A 22,727-nucleotide genomic window follows, 5' to 3' on the forward strand; every position below is an offset into this window, starting at 1 on the left:
AGAAAACACCTCTCTTGTTACCACAAGAGATGAAACTCACTTCCTCTAAAGGCCACGAGGGATAAACACCTCCTCTCAATGATTCACGAAGGATGAACACTTCCTTTCAATCTTCACAAAGGATGATAGGCTTTACTCAAAAACAACAACAACACTCAATCACACTCCTAGTGAAAGTTCTTGCTCTATGTCAACACCAAGTTCTTAAAGCCATAACACAATGGTTACACAAAGCCTAGAGTACACTTTTCACAAAACAAAATACTCATATATGTTTTTCGTGTATTATAATGATAGACTCAAATCAATATATAAGGATTACAGTCAAGGTCACCTTCAAAAATTCATTATCAGCTATTTAATGCCTGATAATCGATTATCCACTTATGGTAACCGGTTATGCATTTAATGATTGCATAACGGCTAAAAATATGCCTAAAAACTCCAACAGCTAGTGGTGATTGTTACCAATGAGGAGCATTGATTCCTTAAAGTGATTTTGAAAATGATATACTTGAAGATTTGAAGAATCTATATTGTAAATGTTAAAAGCATTCATTGTAGAAATCATTGTATAGGAATCATTTTGTAATTGTAAAAACACTTAGAAATTTCATAAACTAGTGAATCTTTGCGGCAATAATCGATTATCAAAGGGGATAACAGATTATCACAAGCTAAAACAAAGAAGGGTTGCTTGCGACAATAATCTATGATCATAGGGGATACCTGATTATCACTTCTAGTTTCGATATTGTCCAGGGTTCGACAATAATCGATTATCACTAAGGATAATCGATTCACATTTTCTAAAACCCCATAATGGCCTAACATTATCAATTATCACTTGTGGTAATCAATTATCATTGGCAGTTCGGAGCAGGCTTTTCATTTTATGACCCCTAGACTATATATACAATCCTCCTAAACCTTTAAGAGGTTAACAAAACTACTTGAGAGCACAGATCAGTTCTGAGGAAGTTCTCTGACTTTAAGTGATTGTTCAATCAAGTCTTGTGAAAAGGAGAAGCTTGTGTTTAGTGCATCTAAGGTCCAAGAGGTTCTCTTCAAGTTGATTTAGCTGATTTCTTTCCATCGTGTGTCGAAGAAAGGTGTAATCTATTCCTATTACTTTATTATTCTCTCTGTAATCTAATATTGATTTTTAGTGAGAAAGGTTAATCATTCTTTATAATGATTAGCCACTAGACGTAGAATCTATTGATTTGAACTAGGATAAAAATCCTTGTGTTGGTTTCTATCCTTATACTTCTTTCTACAAACTGTTTGATAAATTTACTGAAAGAAAATCATAATTTTTAAAAGAACCAATTCACCCCTTCCCCTCTTGGTTATTGACTGTTTTCACTCTCTCTAAACGTTTCGCTGCGCGATACCAATTTTTACAATTGGTATCAGAGTTGCACATATACATATGGCATAAAAGAGCCGCACATATACATATACAACACTTGAATAAATTGATTTCAAAAGATCTTGTAACTGGTTTGCCTAAATTGAAATTTGAAAAAGTCAAAATATGTTTAGCTTGTCAAAAAGGAAAGCAAACAAAATCTTCTTTTTCATCTAAAAGCACGACTTCTACATCAAAACCTTTAGAATTATTGCGGATAAACTTGTTTAGTCCTTCTAGAGTAAAAAGTTTTGGTGGAAACTATTATGCACTTGTGATTGTGGATGATTACACTAGGTATACTTGGACTTCCTTTTTAACCTTGAAAAGTGAAGTTGTTAAAGCTTTCAAAACCTTTGCTAAAAGAGTTCAAAATTAAAAATATTTGAAAATCAAGATTTTGAGAAGTGATCATGGTAGAGAATTTTAAAATGAGTGAGCCTTTCGAAAAAAATTATGCTCTTATAACTCCCCAACTAAAGGAGGTTGTTGAAAGGTAAAACGGATCTTTAAAAGAGTTAGCTAGAACTTTACTAAATGAATCAAATGTGCCAAAGTACTTTTGGACTGATGCAATTAGTACTACTTACTATGTTTTGAATAGAATGCTCATTAAGCCAATACTAAAGTTAACTCCCTATGAATTGTTTAAAGGTAGAAAACCAAATGTACCTCATCTAAAAATCTTTGGTTGTAAAGGCTTTTATTGAACAATGGTAAAGATAACTTAGAAAAATTTGATGTTAAACCTGACGAAGAAGTTTTCTTAGGTTACTCTTTAACTAGCAAAGCATATAGGTATTCAATAGAAGAACCTTGATAATTGAAGAGTCCATGCATGTTATTTTTAGTGAAATAGGGGACCTTAAGGAGAACCCTCTTGAGTCAAATAAGCCCATTGCAGGTGATGAAGATTATCTAAGGGAAGCACTTGAAAGAAATGTATTTGAATGAGAATACTCCTTCTGAAGTTTCAAATGTGCAACAAAAAGTTGAATATAGAAGCTATCGATAATCACAAGACCTATCTGGGTTGTTCTTTAGTGTCTTGGCACTCAAAGAAACAAACATGTGTAGCCTTGTCTACCACTAAAGCTGAATATATAACTGCAGGCAACTATTGTGCCCAAATCTTGTGGATGAAACAACAATTGGAGGATTTTGATATCTTCCTGGATCACATTCCTCTAAAATGTGACAACACTAGTGCAATAAACTTAACCAAGAACCCCATAATGCACTCTAGAACTAAGCATATAGATATAAGACATCACTTCTTAAGAGATCATATCCAAAAAGGTGAATGCTCTATAGAATATATTGATACCTTACATCAATTAACAGACATTTTCACAAAAGCCTTGCCTAAGGATAAATTCTATGAACTCAAAAAAGAGTTAGGAGTATTAGACATGTCTTAGAATTAAGATTTCTACAATTTTCGAATTTTTCGTAACTTTAGCGTATTTAATCAATTATCAGAAGCAAATAATCGATTATTCTAAGCTTAGAGGAATCCTCTAAGTTAGACATGTACTTCATTGAATGTTTAATGGAATCCTCTAAGTTAACTTAGAGGAGAACTCGATGTAGCTTTAACAAGTGAACCAGTATAAAAATTGTTTGTGTTATAGTCTATCTAGTAAATGATTGTTTCATAATGGAAGTTATCCTTATACACACTCAAGTTAACAACAAGTCATCAACAAACTTTTATATCTTCAACAGGTTATTGCCTAGATTCCTCTTGGAAAATATTGAGTTAGTTTTGTAAACGATCTACATGGAATAACATTTATAGATGAAGCACAACTAACTCATAAGTGTTATGTACATCAGGATAAGCCTTATAGAACAAAAATAGTGATGAAACACTATTGAACTCCCTTTCTAATATTTTTTCGCAACTTTAAAAGGTACATGTCGCTTCCTCATGACCTTTTTCATTTCAGCCCAAGTCTCCACCATAGGTTCATCATCTCTAACCCTTTCTTTTTACAACTTGTTCCATAAAATTAAAGCATATTTAGAAAATCCAGTCACTACAAAGTTTTACCTTTTACTCCTCGCTATAAATATTTCAGGAAAATGCATGCTCGATTAAGATAGAAGGGATAAAACCATAATTTCTCTGCATAACATCCCGACTTGTGCATTTGATGAAAATAATTAAGCTTATAAGGGCAAAAAAAAAAACTAAAGCCCACTGATTGATTGACCTAAACATAATTTGGTCAGCCAATTTTACAAAGATTGGACTATTTTAAAAACAAACTAATAACTTATAAAATAAAATAGCGATAAAATTGTGTTTTAGTTCTCTTTTGTTTGGGCCATAATGAGATTCACCATCTTGGCCTTTTCTCCTTGAAATTTGGGCTTGTATTCAATTAATATAAACAACACTTATTGGAGAGATTCCTTTGCTTTTCTTGATCTGGCCCTTATCATAGGTCATGTAAGTCCTTCAAGTGGATCCTTTCCCTTGCTCTTGGTCACATCCTCATCATTATATAATATGTGGTAATCCTTACACTAACTTAAGAAGGTGAAATTTTCAAATTCAATTTGTAAAAATATATGTTGGTTTGTCTAACTAAAACAAACCTATGTTTTATTGTCTAATTGGAAACCTTCTCACAATACTTATGAAAAACTACAATAAAAATTTAAAATTCAATATAACCTCCTTTCTTCTTGCTTGTGTATTTACCTATTATTCAGAATCTATCATCTGAAAGTCATCAAACACCTATTAAGCATTAAAAGCAAAAACTTTCAAATGGACACACATTAAAAGCAAAATCATTGTCGTGTCTTACATCCTTGTGACTACAACATGTGTACTTATTGCGATGTAACAAAATGTATCAAAGTCAAAAGCTAAGAAGAAGTGTAAATGTCTTTTTGCTTTTAAATATATATTTGTGTGCTATACTTTTTACTCTTTCTTACTTTTTGATCCAATTATTTTTGCACTTATATGACTAACATGTTTTCAAGTGTTTTATCTACTCTCAAGTTTCTTACCTTTTTTTGTGGTTCCAAATGGTACTAGTAAGATTATTTTCCAATATCACTACCATAGTTGAACCCATTTTGATATTCCGTAAGAGTTAATTCTTGATAAAGTGTTTTTTTATCAATTTTCAGGTGATGACATAAGTTAACTTAGAGCTTGACAAGGTTTTTAAACCTACCAATTTGATAACATCATATCTTATTGTTTATAACAAAAATATATTATTATTCATTGTATAATGCTCGAAATTTTGGAATGTCACATTGATAAATTTCAAACTTTCTTATAGCGCAAAAACATATTTTTTTTCAAAAATATTAACCTTTAAATATGTATAACTTATTTAAAACATAATAGTTCCAAAAGCCTTGTCCGAATACATTATTTCAAAAGCAATTATTTCAAAAGTAATTAAAATGACTAAGGAAATAAACCAACTACAATTAGATTGTTTCAAAAGTCTATACCAACAAAACTTTTTAAAGAAAACCCAACTTTTTCCCCATCATCTCATAAATCTAACATGCTTTAGAACATTTGCAATATCATTTGCTAAGGTACAATATATGATCATCGCCGATAACATTATTCACAACACAAAAACACAAACTTGTATGAGTTAAACTACTGATAAAACAATCTTAATAACAAGATATAAACACATTAATTATATCAACCATAACCAATCACCCCATACATAATATTAATAACAATAGGATTCCTAATCCTCTAACATAAACAATTCAATCATAATGAATTATTCAATCCTTGATCCTTAATTTTTAATCCTCAATCCTTGAACCTTGATGTGATCATTAACATCTCACATATAGACCCTTGGTCTATCCACTCACTAGCGCCTAAACTAACTACCTACTATAACCATTATAGTACCACCACTATCAACACAACATAACCTGAAGCATCTACAATACCATGATCATCATCATAGATACACCACCATCACGACTATCCTAATCATGAATAACACCATGAGCATCACCAAACGATGAACTCCATCATGACAAGACTTAGTCACACTTTTGTATCCTACCTCCTGTAGTCGCTCATACAACCCAATTTGTAGCTTTCCCATACACATACACTCAAGTCATCCTTTTCCTCTCATTTTAACATTACTTTTCTTTATTTGTTTTATGAATATAGAAAAATTATTTTTATTATGATCATCTTATTTCAATAAAGTTTGTTAAATGAGTAACGAGGGTGAAATAATTTTTTCCTTGATAAAAACATTCGTTTTTTTTTTTGCTTTATGTCATGTGAACGTACTCAATAAACATACTGAGAATGTGCAGCATTTTCTCAGGTTCCCGATTCATACTGAAGTTTGGGGTGAACTCAAAGTCAAAACATAATCTCAGGAGATTCCGTGTGTATGCAATGGCAGCAGCAGCAGCTAGGGTTTCCAATGGCGGTGGCGGAGTAGTTCGCTTCCCGTTATCTGCATCGAGCGCTTTAGTAATTCAGAAAGGAGACATCACCAAATGGTCTATCGATGGTTCCACCGACGCAATAGTATGTGACTTTTCGTCTCTCATATTTTCTTTCCTTAAATAGTGGCTCGTCAAATCAATGAATTGCATGATCGCGTTCGCTGCAGGTAAATCCCGCGAACGAGAGAATGCTCGGTGGTGGTGGTGCTGATGGAGGTAACTTGTTTATTCTGGATGATGCTTTATGTACAGTGAATTTATTATTAGCAAAAGAATGAGGGTATTTGTTTCTCTTGTTGAAGGGTGCTGCACTCTAACCCTCTCTCACACTCTCATTTTATAAATAGATGATCTATTTGGTCCTTCATTCGTTACTTTCTATCGTGAATAGTATTTAACATAATAGGATTATATCACTGTCCCTAATGTACTGGATATATTCATCAGTTTAGTCTCTGAATTTGATGTATTGAGGGATTAGTTTGAATAATTTTTCAATATTTAGAGACTGTATAGCATAGTTTCTAATACTCGGGAGATTACACTTATAGTTATTTTACTTTAAGGAGTATATGAGAGTAGTACTTTATGGATGAAATTGATGTTTATTCTAAATAAATCTTATTGAAAACTACAAAATTATGAGTATTAAATAACAAGGGAGGATTCAGACAATTTTGTGATTTTCAACCAATTTCAACCTGAGAGTGTTAGAAAGAAGGTACTAGATAGCATATTTGAAGCCTTTCTTTTGTTTTAATGGGTGTGACCCCTGCTCCCAGCTATACATAGGGCCGCAGGCCCACAACTTGTCGAAGCATGCCGCACTGTTCCTGAAGTTAGGCCTCGAGTTCGGTGCCCAACAGGGGAAGCAAGGATTACACGGTGAGTTGTGCTTTAGCACATGATGAGCTTGTCAAAATAGTTTTTGAATTGAAAAAGTTGTGGTATTTTTTAAGAAATTGAAGCTTATTTGTAAAAGCTAAAATCACCTTAACTAGTTCTGCTTGTCTCTCATAGACCTTGTAGTTGTTGATGTGCAGTGGTTTTATGCTGCCTGCTTCTCATGTTATTCACACTGTTGGCCCAATCTACAGTAGTGATAGTAATCCTGCTGCCTCTCTAGCAAGTGCTTACAGGTGGTTTTTTTAAAAGATGTGCTAGTTCAGCAATTCTTCATCCTCTTTGAATCGGAATGTTTATGTTTCATTTTGTGTTTTGGTTAATTATCATTGCACTTGATGGATTTGTATTGTCATTGATTTCCAGGAATACTTTAAGGGTTGCGAAAGAAAACAACATTCACTATATAGCATTCCCAGCCATATCATGTGGTGTCTATGGGTATGTTTAGGCTAACAAACATCCCTATGCCTTTCTAATTTACCCATTCTTCATTTGTTGATCATCAATATTGGTCATGTGGCAAGAGAAGACTAGTGTGAAAAGGTTTGAAATTAGAATGTAATTGCCTTTATGATGGAATCCTAAGGTCAGTTATTTCCATTATGGCTTTTCATTTCAAAAGTTTGATTATTGGAACAAAAACAAGACATACTGTTAAAATTTATAACACAATAGCTTTCTTTCTAATATTAGATAGCCTTGCTATTTGTTATGATGATTAATGTAGTTTGTTCTCAAACCTAATAATTTCTGTCCGCCAGCTCTCAAATCTAACGCTCCCTTTGATTTTTTATTTGACACGAGACTTTCATTAAAATTGAATAACACACTGCTTTGTTTCAGATATCCTTATGATGAAGCCGCTACAGTAGCAATTTCTACCATCAAAGAGTTTCCAAATGACTTTAAGGAGGTAAGGCATTACTTATTTGATCTGGGTTTTGATGTGAATAAACATACAATTCCTAACCTCTTGCTAAACTGTTACCGTTTTTGTTAGGAACCAAAAATAGAAATCCTAACACAATATCACTTTCTCTGTAACAAAGCAGTGTGACTGAAAGGAATAGTATTTCTTCACAACACTAAAAACAATCAAAACAACAGGGTAAACAAAATTGACCCCAAAAGGAGCACTTTCCTTTTCACTAGAGAAAAATTGGATTCACCAATGTTAGAAATCAAAAGCTAATAAAACCTCAATTAGAATTGAGGACCTATTTATTGTCTTTATTCCCAAACTGCATAGCTAACTACCCAGTTACTACTAATTACAATTTTGCTCATTTTTCCTTTTAAAATATTCTTTTCCTTAAGGTTGAAATGTGGAAATTGAATAGTACACATTGAATGATCTTCTCAAGTAGCTTCTTCTATAGGTTTGTTGTTAGGATATAGGGTATTTGGATATAATGGGAAATGGGATTAGGGTAGAAGGGAGAGGAATTGTATAAATAGGTTGATTGTATAAATAGATTGATTGTATAGTTAGAAAGGAGTTTTTTTAGAACATTGTTTGTTGATAGGCCTTAGACCTGCGAAGCTCCTGTATCTTGACTGTACAGACTATTCTTTCTGTTAATAATACCAGATTCATCTCATTTCTTTCTGTTATACTGGTGAGAGAGTGTGAGAGGGAGTTCTTGATCAGGTTTTGTGTTCAGAAACCTATCAAATTGGTCCGACCTGCCGAATCCCAATTGAGAGGGGAAAATCATGCGTGATGGAGGGAAGATTGATGGCAGTAGAAGGCCAGTTGGAAGCTGTAGAAATCGCTATGGCAGAAATGAAGGCGGATACGTTGGCTCTTCGACATGAGATGGGGGCGTTGAGACAGGATTTTGCAGCGATGGGCTAGGATATTCAGACGATTTTGAGAATGCTGGGAGATCGTAATCGCCACCAGGACGGCCAACACAATGATGGAAGTCAGTCGTCTTTTAAAGAGAATGGGGGCAGACGCGACAAAGAGAGGGGAAGAAGGGGTGACGGGAGTCAAGAAGGACTGCCCAATTGGAGGAAACAGGTGGAGTTTTGAAGGAGGCGATCCTTTGAACTTGATCAATAGGGCGGAAAAATTTTTCGAAGTTCAAAGGGTGGACGAAGAAGAGAAGTTGCGTTTGGCCTTCATTAGCATGGAGGGATATGCGAGATATTGGTTCCGGTTTTGGAGGGAGAAAACCAAGAACAATTCTTGGGAGGGATTGAAGAGGGCGATGATGATTCGATTCAGAGGGGAAACCGAGGGTTGGTCTTTGAGAGCGATGGTGATTCCTTATCATTTCCTTGCACCACTTGCACAATCTTGGGAGGTGGTCTCCCATATACCGCTTCAAAAGGAGTCATTCCGGTAGATTCAAGATAACTGGTGTTAAACCAAAACTCTGCCCAAGGCATCCAAAGCACCCATGTTTTGGGTTGATCGGTGATAAAACACCTTAGATAAGTCTCCAAACACCTGTTTGTTACCTCAGTTTGTCCATTCGATTGCGGATAATAAGCTGTACTCATTTGAAATGATAAGGATTTTTTTAAAGCACATGAAAAATTAAATGAAGACTGAATATGGATGGTTTTGTTATTCTTTGCAAAACAAGCAAATCAGTAAGATAGGAATATTTTACTGCCCAGAGCCAAGCTCCTCAGAGAAACCAAGAATGGCTCTCTCTCTACTGAAAAACAACTACCTGTCCCCCCAAAACTTTCTTCCTGATTCTTTTTTAAAACAACCACACCCATTTCTCTCTCTCTTCTAACCAACCTATTCCTCCCTACTATGCCACGTCACCTTTCTTAATCTTTTTCCTCTTGTATACTCTGCCCCACCTATGCTTGGCCGTTTCTTCTTGGATCAAGGGTTCATTGAGCCCAATAAGGTTTGGGTCTGTATCACTATTCTGGTAGTTGTAAGTTGAATGCAACTACAATTTGTTGTAGAACCAAATAGGGTCCGTAATGTATGGCTGCTAGTTTAGGATGGAGTCTAGTAACCATGGTAGTACCCCTATGAGGCATGATATTCAAATATACCCAATCCCCTTCCTATTAGCGTAAAAGGCCATCTGATTTTGTGCTTTCTACAAATGAAATTTTAATTGCTTTAAAGCTTCATCTTGATCCATGAAATCTTGAGCCATAATTTCTGCCAAAGTTTCTCCTGGTACAAACTTAGTCAAAGAATGTGGAGGTCTCCCATAAACCACCTAAAAAGGTGTGCAGTGTGCTGTCCCTTGAAAACTGGTATTATACCAATCTTAGCCCAAGGAAAAAACTCAGCCCAACTTTTAGGCTATTATGAGCAGAAGCACCTTATATATGTTTCCACCATTCTGTTTAAGACTTATGTTTGGCCACCTAATTCTGGAAAAATATGTTGTACTCTTGTTTAAAGATGTTCCTTGCAGCCTGAATATCTCTTTTCAAAACAAACTCATAAAAGTAGGATCTCTATCATTGACAACGAAGATAGGTATCCCATGTAATCATACTGCTTTTCTCACAAAATCTTAGCAACCCCTTTAGCAAAATATGGATGTTTGGTTAAAAATAAAATGCCCATATTTGCTTAATCTGCCCACCACCACTATAATCACCTCAAATCCTTTTGATTAGGGAAGTCCCCTAATGAAATCCATGCCAACCTCTTCCCAATTGCATTTGGAATAAATTAAGGCTTTGACTAGCATGTGGGATAAGAGGCTTGATATTTGCTCGTCTAACAAACTTGACATTCCTCTACAAATTTAGCAACCTTTCCCGTCATTCTTAACGAGAAAATTTGTTGAGGCATTCTTCGAGATGCTGTGTAAAATACTTGAATGGCTTCCCAAAAGAGTTGCATGTAGTCCATGTCTTGGAATCTATATTGAATCAGAAGATAATACCAACCTCCCCATATAATATAACTTCTCTTGTTCTGTTTGATATTCACTCCTCTGACAAACTTACTATTTTTCTTCAAGTTTGGTGATTGTTGAGATGACGAAGACAGGTAGAGTGGGATTGATCCGCTTTTGATACCAACTTAAGATTAAAAACAGAGAAATATATTTTGAAGGGCTTAAAAGACCCTTCTTATAATCTTCTATTTATAATGAAAAACTAATTCAATAGTACATGGAAGATTAAGGATTACACTAGACACTTAGGTGAAGAACTAGATACGACTATAGGTACAACTAATAAATTGTCAAACACACAACACCCTACTTAAGCTTAATGTTGATACATAGATGTAATTATTCTAACACTCACCCTCAAGCTGAAGCATACAAATTATATATAATAAGGTTGGAACAAATGATCTAAGGTCTCCTTAAGCACTTGGTCAACATATCTGCAAATTGGTTATTTGATCAAACAGATGGAAGGACATGTTGTATGACATGGATATCTTAAACCCAAGTACATTTTTGAATATTCATCAATGAACATAACAAAATATTTAAAACCAAAAGAAGAGACACAACTAGGTCTACAAATATCAAAATGGATAATAGAAAAATTAGGATTACACCGTGATTAAGACCTTTTAGGAAAGGTAGATCTAACATGTTTTTCTAATTGACAGGAGACACATTATAAGGTTTGGAGACTACTGAGCTTAGGGACCATTTTCTTTAGTTTTGACAAATGCCGGTGACCTAATTGATCATGTAACAGTTTAGGACTTGGAGATTCAACACATGACACATGTGGGCTAGATCCAAGATGGTATAAACCTCCAACTTCATATCCTTTTCCAATCTGTCTCCTTGAACCACACTCTTATATAATAAAGGATTTGTTATCAAAGGTTGTTGAGCAATTTGATAGTTTGGTTAATTAGCTTAATGAAATCAAATTGAAAGGACAATTAGGAACAAAAATAATAGATTTGAGATTTAGGGAAGGGGAAAGTGACACTTGGTCGACTCCCTTTGATGAAGTTTTAGAGCCATTTGCCAAGGTTTTGAAATGATGGTTTCTTTGAAAGGAGAGGGATGCAAACAAGGAAGCATTACTAGAGATGTAATTAGAAGCACCTGATTCAATTACTTACGAGTTTTGACCTTCCATGGGTTAAGAAGTTGGAGCTGTTGATGAACTTGGAGTTTCAAACGTTTGTGCCAAGTTGTTAGACTTTAGTCGTAGATATTCTTGATATTCATCCTTGGTGAATTTGGAGTTAGTTGTTTCAACCTTAGAGATATTGACTGTCTAGGTAGAAAAGCCATGTAGGGAGTAATAGTTTTCTTGGTTGTGACCCATCCTTTTACAATATGTGCAATAAGGATGCCCTCAACCTCCACGTCCTCCTCCTCTAGTGCCACGACCTCCTCTTCCTCGTGTGACAACCATGATAGACGGTTCCACTAGTTCATGAGGTTCCTTAGTTTGAGGCCCTGAGACTCAAAGAACGCATGTGGTCAAGCAAAGCAATTCATGGAAGGAACCTCATGACTTGTTCGCAGTTGATCTCTAACATGATTAAAGTCGGGATGTAAAGCATGAAGGATCATGACCATATAATATTTGTCAAGTTTCTTCTTGATTTTCTCCAAAGATTCGACTTCTAAGAACACTTTTAGTTCTTCTATAACTGATTGGCTCTAGTAATGAAAACTACCATATCATGGTCAGTCATTTTGAGAGATGCAAGCTTGTTTGCAGAATCACAGAGATGTTGGATATCATTGGCATAGATGTTTTGAGCTTTCTTCCAAAAGGAGTATGACATGTTTTGAAAGCTCCAAGGGACATCAAAAGTCTTGGTTCTACGGATTGCCACAATAGGGAAAACAACTGGAAATTGGCTTGTTTTCACTGTTTAGCTTATTCTGCAGGCATATGCTTCCATCTTGCTCAAGGTGGTCATTATGTCCTTGGCCAAGGAACTAGATTTCAATAGATGCAACCCACGATAGATAATTTTGTCCATTTAACTTCTCGTAAGTAATGCATGGGCTTCCAGAGAATGAAATAGCATTTCTGTAGGCCATTATTGACAAAAATAAGGAACCAGCGAGAAGGTGTGATGGCAAGGAAAAACGAAAGTGCTAGGGTGACTTCATATCACTTTGGAACGAAACTTTGAAGGTCAAATGGAGACAACAACGTCTAGTGAGACGGTGACAGTAGCGTGACAAAGTTTCGACGAGTGGAAGGCGGCATGTGGACATCATGCACCTGCTAACAATGGACATAGGTTGAGCACGTGGCAATGTGTGGATGAGAATTAGCCTCTGACATTTGCTGGGTTAGCCATCATTGGAAGAGGCACTCTAGATCCAGTGGTCACTGGCAAAAATTGTGGTGTCTAGTGACGGTGGCCGGTGGCGGATTGTGAATGGTAGCAAAAATAATGTCGAAGATGATGGAGATAACAGAGCTGGATCAACCTGTTCTGGTAGCAACTTAAGCTTAAAAACAAAGATATATTTTGAAGGGCTTAAGAGACCCCTCTCATAACCTTCTTTTTATAATGAAAAATTGATTTAAGAGTGCATGGTAGATTAAGGGACTACATTAGACACCTAGGTGCAAAACTAGGTACGACTATAGGTACAACTAAAAAATTGTCTAACACACTACACCTTATATAGGCTTAATGATAAATGTAATTATTCTAATAGTTCCCTCCATTCCTAAACCAAAAATATTTGAACAAGCTTTGATGGCATGCTCCTTGGTGCTCGAATTGCCATTCTCCACGATGCAGTGAAACAAAAGCAGAAACACCAAACAAAGGTGCAACGGAAATGGAAAATTTATGGTGAAATGGATGAAGAGTGGTGTGTGTATGGTGTTACTAGCCTAGATAGCCAACCTAAGAAGGAAGGAGGCTAGAGGAGGGTGAAGAGGACTTCAAAAGTGAGAATTACAAGGGTTGAGGTTCTGAATTTATAGTTGATTTAGCACCCTTGCACGTGATTCAACCTTGGTTGATCATCAGTCGTATCACAAGGATCACAAAACACATGTACAACATGTTTTATAGCTATCTAGCCATGTATACAAAACAAGAAAAACATGCATCATCTAGAAGCCTTTGCTGGTGCTGAGTGCACGTCAGTCTCCGTTGGGTGCTGGGTTGATCTGCAAGCCAAAGTGTGAGGCCTCACGTGTCTTGTGCTAAGCGACCTTCTACTTGTGCTGAGCGATCCTTTGGCTGCCAACTTAGCTTGACGTATAAGACTTTGTTGTCCTTTGGTGCTTCCTCCTCTAGTTCTTCATGCATCCTCCTGATCATTCCTCTAGTAAGAGGTTCATGGGCTGGTCCTATTCCATCATCTCCTCCCACTTGAGAAGGATTTGTCCTCAAATCTGGAGGTTCCTCCTCAACATCATCACCTACAAAAGGAGTAAGGTATGTTATATTAAAAGTAGTGTGTACTCCATATTCCTCAAGAAGATCTAACTGATAAGCATTATTGTGATCTTCTTGAGACACAAAATGGACCATCTCTCTGGGGGCTAAGTTTGGACTTCCTTTGTTTAGGAAATCTTTCTTTTTTAAGATGAAGCTAAACTAAGTCTCCTTCCTTTAGGATCACTTCTTTCCTCCCCTTATTGTAATATTTTTCATATCACTTCTTGACCCTCTCATGAAGTTCTTTGATAAATTGAGATTTGGATACCCCTTCTTTGTGAACAAAGTCAAAAGAAGGAAGAGGTATCAAATTTAAAGGTGTGAGAGGGTTAAACCCATAAACAACCTTAAAAGGAGATAATTTAGTAGTCTTATGGACTATCCTATAGTAAGCAAATTTAATATGGGGAAGACACTTATCCCAAGATTTATGATTCCCCTTCAAAGTTGTGCTCAACAAAGTAGATAAGGTTCTATTTACTACTTCAATTTTTCCATCCGTTTGGTGATGAATAAGTAGTTGAAAAAGATGGCTTAGTCCGTAATCTATACCATAAGGTCTTCCAAAAGTGATTAAGGAATTTGGTATCCTTATTCGAAATGATTGTGCGAGGTAAACCATGAAGTTTGACCACATCTCTAAAGAATAACTTAGCAATATTGCTTGCATCATGAACTTTGTGACAGGATATAAAATGAGCCATTTTGCTAAAACGATCTACCACCACAAAATAGAATCAAGACTCTTGGCAATCCTTAGAAGACCTAGGACAAAGTCCATGCTAATATCCTCCCAAGGGGTTGAAGCAATAGGCAAGTGAGTATAAAGTCCAAGACCGCCGAGTAATGATAGGATTTGGAGGGTTTATGAAAGGAGGAAAAGAGTTAAAAATAAAACATAANGGNTTGAGGGGTTGTTAGGACAGTTAGGTGGCAGGGGGTTGGATAACTGTCCTGGTGGGTTGTTCTGTTCAAAATAGGAGGAGTCTTTAAACAGGGGGAAGGGATGTCTGGGGCAGGCATGTTTTGTTGATTGTATCTTAGTTATAGGACATTAGTATTCTTGTGTGAAGGGAGACAACACCTTTGGAAGAGTTCGACTTGTATTCTTTGTATTCTTTTCTTCCAACTTCCTGGACAAAGCATCTGCCACCTTATTTGAGGCCCCTGTTCTGTAAACAATTTCAAATTCATAGCCCAATAGTTTGGTCAGCCAATTTGGTTGATTTTGAGTAGTTATTCTTTGTTCTAAGAGGTATTTTAAGCTCCTTTGGTCCGTGTAAACCACAAATTTTTGGCCTAGGAGGTACGGTCTCCAATGCTGGATGGCCAAAACCAAGGCCATTAACTCCTTCTCGTAAATAGACTTGGAAGAGTAGCTTCAAACAATGATTTGCTGAAATAAGCAATTGGCCGCTTGTCTTGAGATAACATAGCTCTCACCCCTCTCCTAGAAGCATCACATTCAACATTAAATGTCTTAGTAAAGTTTGGTAGCGCCGAAACTGGTGCAGTAGTAATGGCTTTCTTTAGTTCAGGTCTCAACTTTGACCCTTTTCCATTAAAGGTTGTTGCTCTGATTGGTCTTAACAGTTCCTTCTTCAGAACTTTTCAAATTTAGGAGTTTGTTTGAAACTCAAATCAATTGCTACTCTAACTTTTCAGAAAAGGTAGCATTAGTTAATTCAATTCCCAATTTTGTGAATATCCTTGCACTTGTACATTCTATAGAATTATGAGATGAGGAGAGGCAGCCCAGGTTAAAAGTTTGATCGATAAATATTGTTTATAATAAGGTGACATTTCTGAATTTGGTGTTTATAATATGTTTTTACGTAATACTTGTTTACATTTTGTGGTTCTGAACGTACACTTGTAAATACTATAAAGTATGAGATGAGGCAAGATGCTGTATCTGAAAGGTGGGAGTTTGATTGATAAATTTTGCAATATATACCCAACATGTTTCTGTCATTACCGTTCAGAATATGTAATTGCGAAAAATGTGTGTTTCAGGTGCACTTTGTTCTGTTCTCCCCTGATATTTATGACATCTGGTTAAATAAGGTAGATGAGTTACTGAAAGATTAGTGTGCCACATCCGTAATCAGCAACTCAATTGAACACAATTATCTAGTGGTTGAGCACATGGGTTATCGAGTTTCAAATGATTGTGTAAGGAAAAGATATAAACTTAATCTTGAAGATTTTCTTGGTGATGGTTTCTATTATACGAGTACTCTATGAAAAGATTTTAATTCAATCTGCAGCCCGCCTTAAAGTTTGATTTTATTAAAATCGGAACAGCTGAGTGCATTTTTACCTTTGTATGGAGGTTCAGGCTCCATTTATATGCATTTTAGTGTTTAAGAATGTTTGATCGTGATCTGGCTATTTTGTCTTCAGAAATTATTTTTTAAAATAATTCTTGAAGAGCTTATTTAGAATCAAAGAGGAAAAAATTGGATTGACAAAGCACAACTTTAAAGGCTTTTATTCCCTGTACTTCTACAATTTCTTCGTGCACCCTCTTAAATTTTGAAAATGACTATTTTACTCTCCGTAAAAGTGACTTCTGAAATACTTATTTTGGAATGTTTTCGGAATTTTGAAACAGTATTTTGGAATTAGATTTTGGAAATAGAATTCTAGAATGATATTTCTGGAATGAGAATTTTGAAATAATTTTTTTGGAACGATTGAAATACATTTTGAAATAAGCTTTTCGGAATGAGATTTTTTAGAATAAACATTTTGGAATGCACATAATGCTATTCAGAATGAGGTTTTCAAATGCTCCTACATGAAATATATTTTTGGAAAGGATTTTCAGAACATTAAGAAAACATGTTTCGAGAAAAGCTTTTCAGAATGAGTCCTTATTTTTCTTCCTCTATAGCAGCGGTGTGGTGGCAGCAAACAGTAGCAATGGTGGGATGGTGTAGTGTGTTGGTGAATGATGAGTCTTTTACCGTTATTGTGGGGTGCAACTAGTAATTTGCAGAAACAGTCTAGAAAGTTGGAAGACAAAGAAGAATTGTTTGATGTTTTAAAAGCCTATCGCCTTACGCTTCTCCTTTCCACCTTCAAGCGACATTGCATTGGAAAGCTCCTCAAACTTTTCTCTCAAGCCCATTTAGGCTGTGTTTCTTTTAAGAAGATTATTTAAAGAAGAATGGGTGGATAAATTTGAGGAAGAAGAGAAGATAAATTGAAGTTGTTTGTTTCAAGATATTTGAAGGTGAAAGTGAAGATGTTTAAGAGTAAAGTTTATGAATGATTTGATAAACGCATTTTTAATAGATTAAATGGTAAGATTACATATTTATTCTTATGGTTAAAATTAATAAAGAAATAAAATGTAATTAGTTAAAAATAATTTAAAATAAAATAGGGATAAGATTTTATAGAAAATTAATAGGTGTAATCAATTTAAAATAAAATGTGATTGGTTAAAAATAATTTTAATTAAATATTGAATTATACAAAAATTAATACTATTATTAATTAATTACTTTTATCACTATAACTTTTATTAATATTTTATTTAGATGTATTTTTATATTAATATTAATTTTAAATACTTTATATTCATTATTATTATTATTATTATTATTATTATTATTAGTTATCATAAAGAGTTGTAAATTTTAGAAAAATTTAGGACTATTTGGTAATTGTATTTTTTTTATTTTTTTTAAATCACCCGACTTTAGGAGAGAGAATCTCACCTCCCTCCCCCAAAGTACTCTCTTTTTTTTTTTATTTATAAATTTAGTGTACTTACTCTCCTACAAATAGTAAATCTATTGAAAGGAACACAATCTTGGTGTTGGAATGACTTGTAATTCTTTAATGGACTATTTCTTTCAACATCCTGTAGTTTTTTCTACCAAATTCTTCCTCCAGCTCCATTAAAGATTGAAACAAAATCACCTACATATCCTACAAAATCAGCTATATATTCTGATAAGGAGAAGTGTTTAAATGCTTAATCCTTAATCTTTAAAAAAGATTTGTTAAAAGAGTTCCAAAAAATAATTTCAACTTTGAGAACTTTAAAATTTTCTTAAATCAAACACTCTTATTTTGTCTCAAAATATATACATTTAAATAAAAAAAATTCCAAAGAAAAAAATAATCTCAAACAACTAGTTGATAATGATATTAATTGATTAATATAAAACCCATTTAGGCTCAAATAGCCATTTCAATAAGTTAAATTATGTTTTATTCATATGAAATCGCTTGAAGTGACTATTTTTTAATAATTTCAATCATAGATTCGTGTTTCAATCAATTCAAATAGAGTGAAAATGTTTGATAGTTTGATTGTTTTAACATATTGAAATCATATTTGAATTTGTTGACATGTTTAAACACGTGCTTTTACAAGGCAATGAATATTTCATTAAAAACTTGTAAGTGATTGAAATCATTTACCTTTCTTTCATTGAAAACAAATTTAATTGCTTTGAAACTAATTTTAAAACATGTTTATGAAGACCGATTTATATAAACAAATCACACACAACCCAAAGACTTAAGACTTCAAAGAGGTTGGAAGCTTTTGTAGAAAATAGGTAAAAACACAATAAATGATGGTTGAATTGTGTTTTACGGCTTTCCAATTTTTTTTTTTTTGCAAAATTTCTTTTAGTAGTGTTAAGAAATGAAGTTTATACTTTAAAGACAATAAGTCAAGGAGTTTGTTTTTTTTTTTAAGAGACACTTGATTATGGAACAATATTTGATGTTTGACAAACATATTGTCAACAAAACTTTTCTAAACAAAACTTTTCTGAACAAAACTTTTCTGAACTTATTTTTGCAAATCTTTGTTTCTTAGATTAGTTAAAGTAAAAAAAAATTTCAGTATAAAAACATAAAGGAGATGAAAGGTTTACCATTGAAGTTTTCAAACTAGTCTATAAATGGTAGACTATGCTCAATTTATAAAAGACTTGATTGGGTTTCACTATCCACATAGGGTTCCACTATAATCTTCAACAAGATTATAACTGAGTATTCTTACCACTCTTGGTATTCTCAGGCGCTCCTAGTATCCCCCGATACTCTGCCTAGTTGAGTTTCACCCACTCCTAGTAGTGAAGTATTCTTCTTCACCACTCTTAGTATCCCTAGTCAGCGAATAACTTCCTATTATCCCAGATTAGTTGAGTATTCACATCACTCTTGGTACTAGACAATCCTGGTATCCTCTAATGCGTTTCCTAGATTTCCTTAACTCGTCAGAGTTTCAAAACAAGTGTTTTAATTCTCTTTAAAATTGCAATTAACGATTGCTCACAAGTCGTCTAAACTATTACTCCCACAAACAGGATATGTGTTCAATACAATACAATCTATAGACTCGCTGGGTGTTTCTCACTTTTCTCTTTTCTTACAATAATCCTCGAGAGTATTGCTTGACTTTTTCTCTTTTTCTTCTCAGATATTCTCTTTTTGCTTAAGCTTCTCTATGCTTCTCTTCTAAAAGCGTTTCGTAGGATTGATATTTACGTTGTAAGCTATCCTCTTGATTCTTTCTTTGAATGTTATTCTATTTAAAAGCTTTTTCAAAAGGTATCCGTTAGACTGAGCTTTTAGCCTCGATTCTTGTGCCTTTTCTGTCTTGCGTGTGAAGCAGCCGTTGGTTAAAGTCAACTTGTCAAAGTATGCTTACTTTTTCAGTACTTTACTCAAAGTAGGTTGTACTATCTTTCAAACACATATTCTTATGAAGAGAACATTTCGTGAATTGCTTCTTTGTCTTTAACATCCACTTCTAATATATTCCAAATAAAGCATGTGGATGCGTGTACTAAGTTATCTGCATATGATAGATTGATTGTGCAGGCATTAGATATGTTTTATCTCTTATCTGATGGAGGACCATCTAGGACTCACATTGGACCTCTAACAAGAGTCATGTCCAAGAGTGTTCAAGAAGAAGTAAGATTACAAAACACTTTACTTCTTTGGAAAATCATCTATTACTCCTTCTTCTTCTCTCTCTCTCTCTCTCTCTCTCTCTATATATATATATATATATATATATATATATATATAATTGTTTTGTAGGGTCTGATGAATCATTATTTTCTCCTATTCACTTATCTTTCTACACCAAATTTAATTATTAAATTGTGCTTAAATGTCTAATATTTTCTCATTTTTTCTATTTGGGTTTAATACGACTAGTAATTCATATTTTAATTAATTTTAATTTTCTGGACTTAATTATTCCATTATTATTTTCAGGGCAGTTTTGGAATTTTATTCTAAAATTCAAGAGGAGCTATCGTGTCTGATTTGTCCACCTCAACAATGTTTATTTCGTTTGTATTTTATTTTATTATAATTTTGGGCCAATTATATGACTTGGGTCCATTTTGAAAATATGGACTGACTTATTGCCTAGGGTTTTGTACCCATGAAGTTAGGACTTTTCTTTTTTAACCTCTAGAACGTGAGAATAAAGGGGGATTCTAGTTTTGAATGTAATGATAATAGTTGAATTTACTGTTATTTGATATTTAATTTTGATGCTAAAAACACCCTTTTTGACCTAGAAGCTTGCTTGAAATCATGATTTTGCTTAGGTTGTGTGAATAAGAGAGTTGACGGTGAATTTAATGATTTTATGGTTAGATTCCCTTGTTTTAGCAGGAATTGATACGACTTTGAAGAAGAGATGAAGTATGAAGGAGTTGGAACTCAGGAAGGACTTGAAAAACATCAGAATGGAGGATCGTAGGACGCCTGAGCACCCTTTTCAAGGGCCCTCAAAGCCAAAACTCACTGTCTCACACCTGACTGCCCTTTTTTTAGGCCCTTAGTGCATAAAGCTTCGGGTTTACGCCTGGGGCCCTTTTTTGGGCGTTGAGCACCACTTCCTTGAGTCGCACCGTGCCTGTTTGCCCTTTTGAGTGAAGCTGAGCGAAATAATTCATACCGCACCGCGCCCAGGCGCCCTAAGTGGGGCATTGAGCGCTAGAAACTGGGCTTGGGATTTGTTTTCTATTTTTATTTCAATCTATTTAAGGACTTGGACATCTTAGGCACTGTATCTTTTGACAGAAGAGGCACAAAAACACACCCTTTTACTCTCCGAAGGTAGATTTGGATGCGAGAGATTCCATCTTCAACTTTTTGGGTTTTTCTATCTCATTCTTTCCATTTTTCATCTATTTTCAGCATGATAATGGTGAAATAAATTCTAATTGTTGTTGGGAATGATGTATTCCATACTCTTTGCTCAATGCTTGCTTTGTTTAACTCATTCATAGCATGATGTATGATGTGCATAAGTACCGAAGGGTATCTTACAATTCAGGTTCTGGGGAATTGCTCCCAAAGCAGTATTGCTCAGAAGTGGGAATATGAGTTTTGGTTGTCTTAAGCTACTAATCGTAATGCATAATTAATTATTAGGGATGAAAGGAATTGTGACTTAGTAATTAAGGATAGGCTTTCTTCATCGAGAAGTCAGGTTTTAAGTATTTTAGATAGTGACATTGACATTAATGAAGAAGAAGAATTCGTATATACATGAGAGTAAGCTAGGTGAAATTTAGTCCAAACAACATATTCATCTCATATACTAAATTCATCCATTCATTTTTGTGCTTCTGTTCAATTGATCAAACTGCATGCATATTTACTTTTCTGTATTTGCATTTTAAACCAAAAGAATTTGTTCTTAAGTCTTATTTAATCAAGAAATCACATAACTGTCTAGACCGCGAGTCTCTTGGGAAACGATATTTGGTCTTACCATGTTTATTACTTGATACGATTCAGTACACTTGTCGATATCATTAAAGGGTTTTTGGCGCCGTTGCCAAGGACTCGTGATTATTAATTAGCTTTGACTTGATTTTTATTGTTTTAGTTTTTATTTTGTTTTTGTTTTTTGTTTTGTGCTAACAATTTCTTTATAGGGTTTTGTTTTCTTGTGTATGAACGGTACAGTTCGCACTAGAAGCAAGAAAAATTCCGATTCTCTTCTTGAAGGATTGGAAAAGACTAGAAGGAAAGGGAAGCAGAGAACTTCCAGAGAACTATTCCCTTCTCCAGAGACACTTTTACAGTCTTCACCTCAAAGAGCTGACCAGAGCACCGAAGAAATTACTAGGGAAAATAATGGCAGATGCGCTATGGCAGATTACACAACAGTTGTTGGCCCTCATCATATTAATACCATTGCAAGGCCACGGGTCAATGTTGTAAACATGGAGGTAAAGCCTGCGGTGATACAATTGGTGAAGAGCAACCAATTCAATGGACTGTCTCATGAAAGTCCTTATGAACACCTGATAACGTTCAAGGAGATTTGCAACACTGTGACGATCAATGGAGTGCCAGATGATGCTATAAAAGTTAGTTTGTTTCCTTTTTCATTAGGTGATAACGATTCAAAAACCGTTATTTTTATACTTGAATTTGATGCAAAACACACCTTTTATGACTTAGTAACTAGCTTGAAATCATGCATTTTACTTAAGTTAGAGAATAAGAGAGTCAAAGGTGGTTTTCTTGGTTTTATGCTTGGTTTTCCTTGTTTTGGCAGGA

General features: G+C 34.6%; 1 protein-coding gene across 2 annotated transcripts; it reads left to right on the forward strand.

The window, feature by feature from the left end:
* The first annotated feature begins 5,709 nt into the window (after window positions 1–5,709).
* LOC106762897 (macro domain-containing protein XCC3184) lies at window positions 5,710–16,419 on the forward strand. Of its 2 annotated transcripts, XM_014647015.2 has the most exons (7): window positions 5,712–5,975; window positions 6,061–6,109; window positions 6,676–6,778; window positions 6,937–7,032; window positions 7,163–7,237; window positions 7,643–7,712; window positions 16,167–16,419. In XM_014647015.2, exons 1-7 carry the CDS (start codon window positions 5,748–5,750, stop codon window positions 16,239–16,241), a joined length of 696 nt encoding a protein of 231 aa, XP_014502501.1. In that variant the 5' UTR covers window positions 5,712–5,747; the 3' UTR covers window positions 16,242–16,419. The 2 variants fall into 2 exon arrangements, with proteins under 2 accessions (XP_022637993.1, XP_014502501.1); XM_022782272.1 differs by lacking the exon at window positions 6,937–7,032 and having other exon boundaries at window positions 5,710–5,975.
* Window positions 16,420–22,727: the final 6,308 nt, after the last annotated feature.

Source organism: Vigna radiata, chromosome 6 (assembly GCF_000741045.1).
Source record: "Vigna radiata var. radiata cultivar VC1973A chromosome 6, Vradiata_ver6, whole genome shotgun sequence".
In the NCBI taxonomy this organism is placed as follows: domain Eukaryota; kingdom Viridiplantae; phylum Streptophyta; class Magnoliopsida; order Fabales; family Fabaceae; genus Vigna; species Vigna radiata.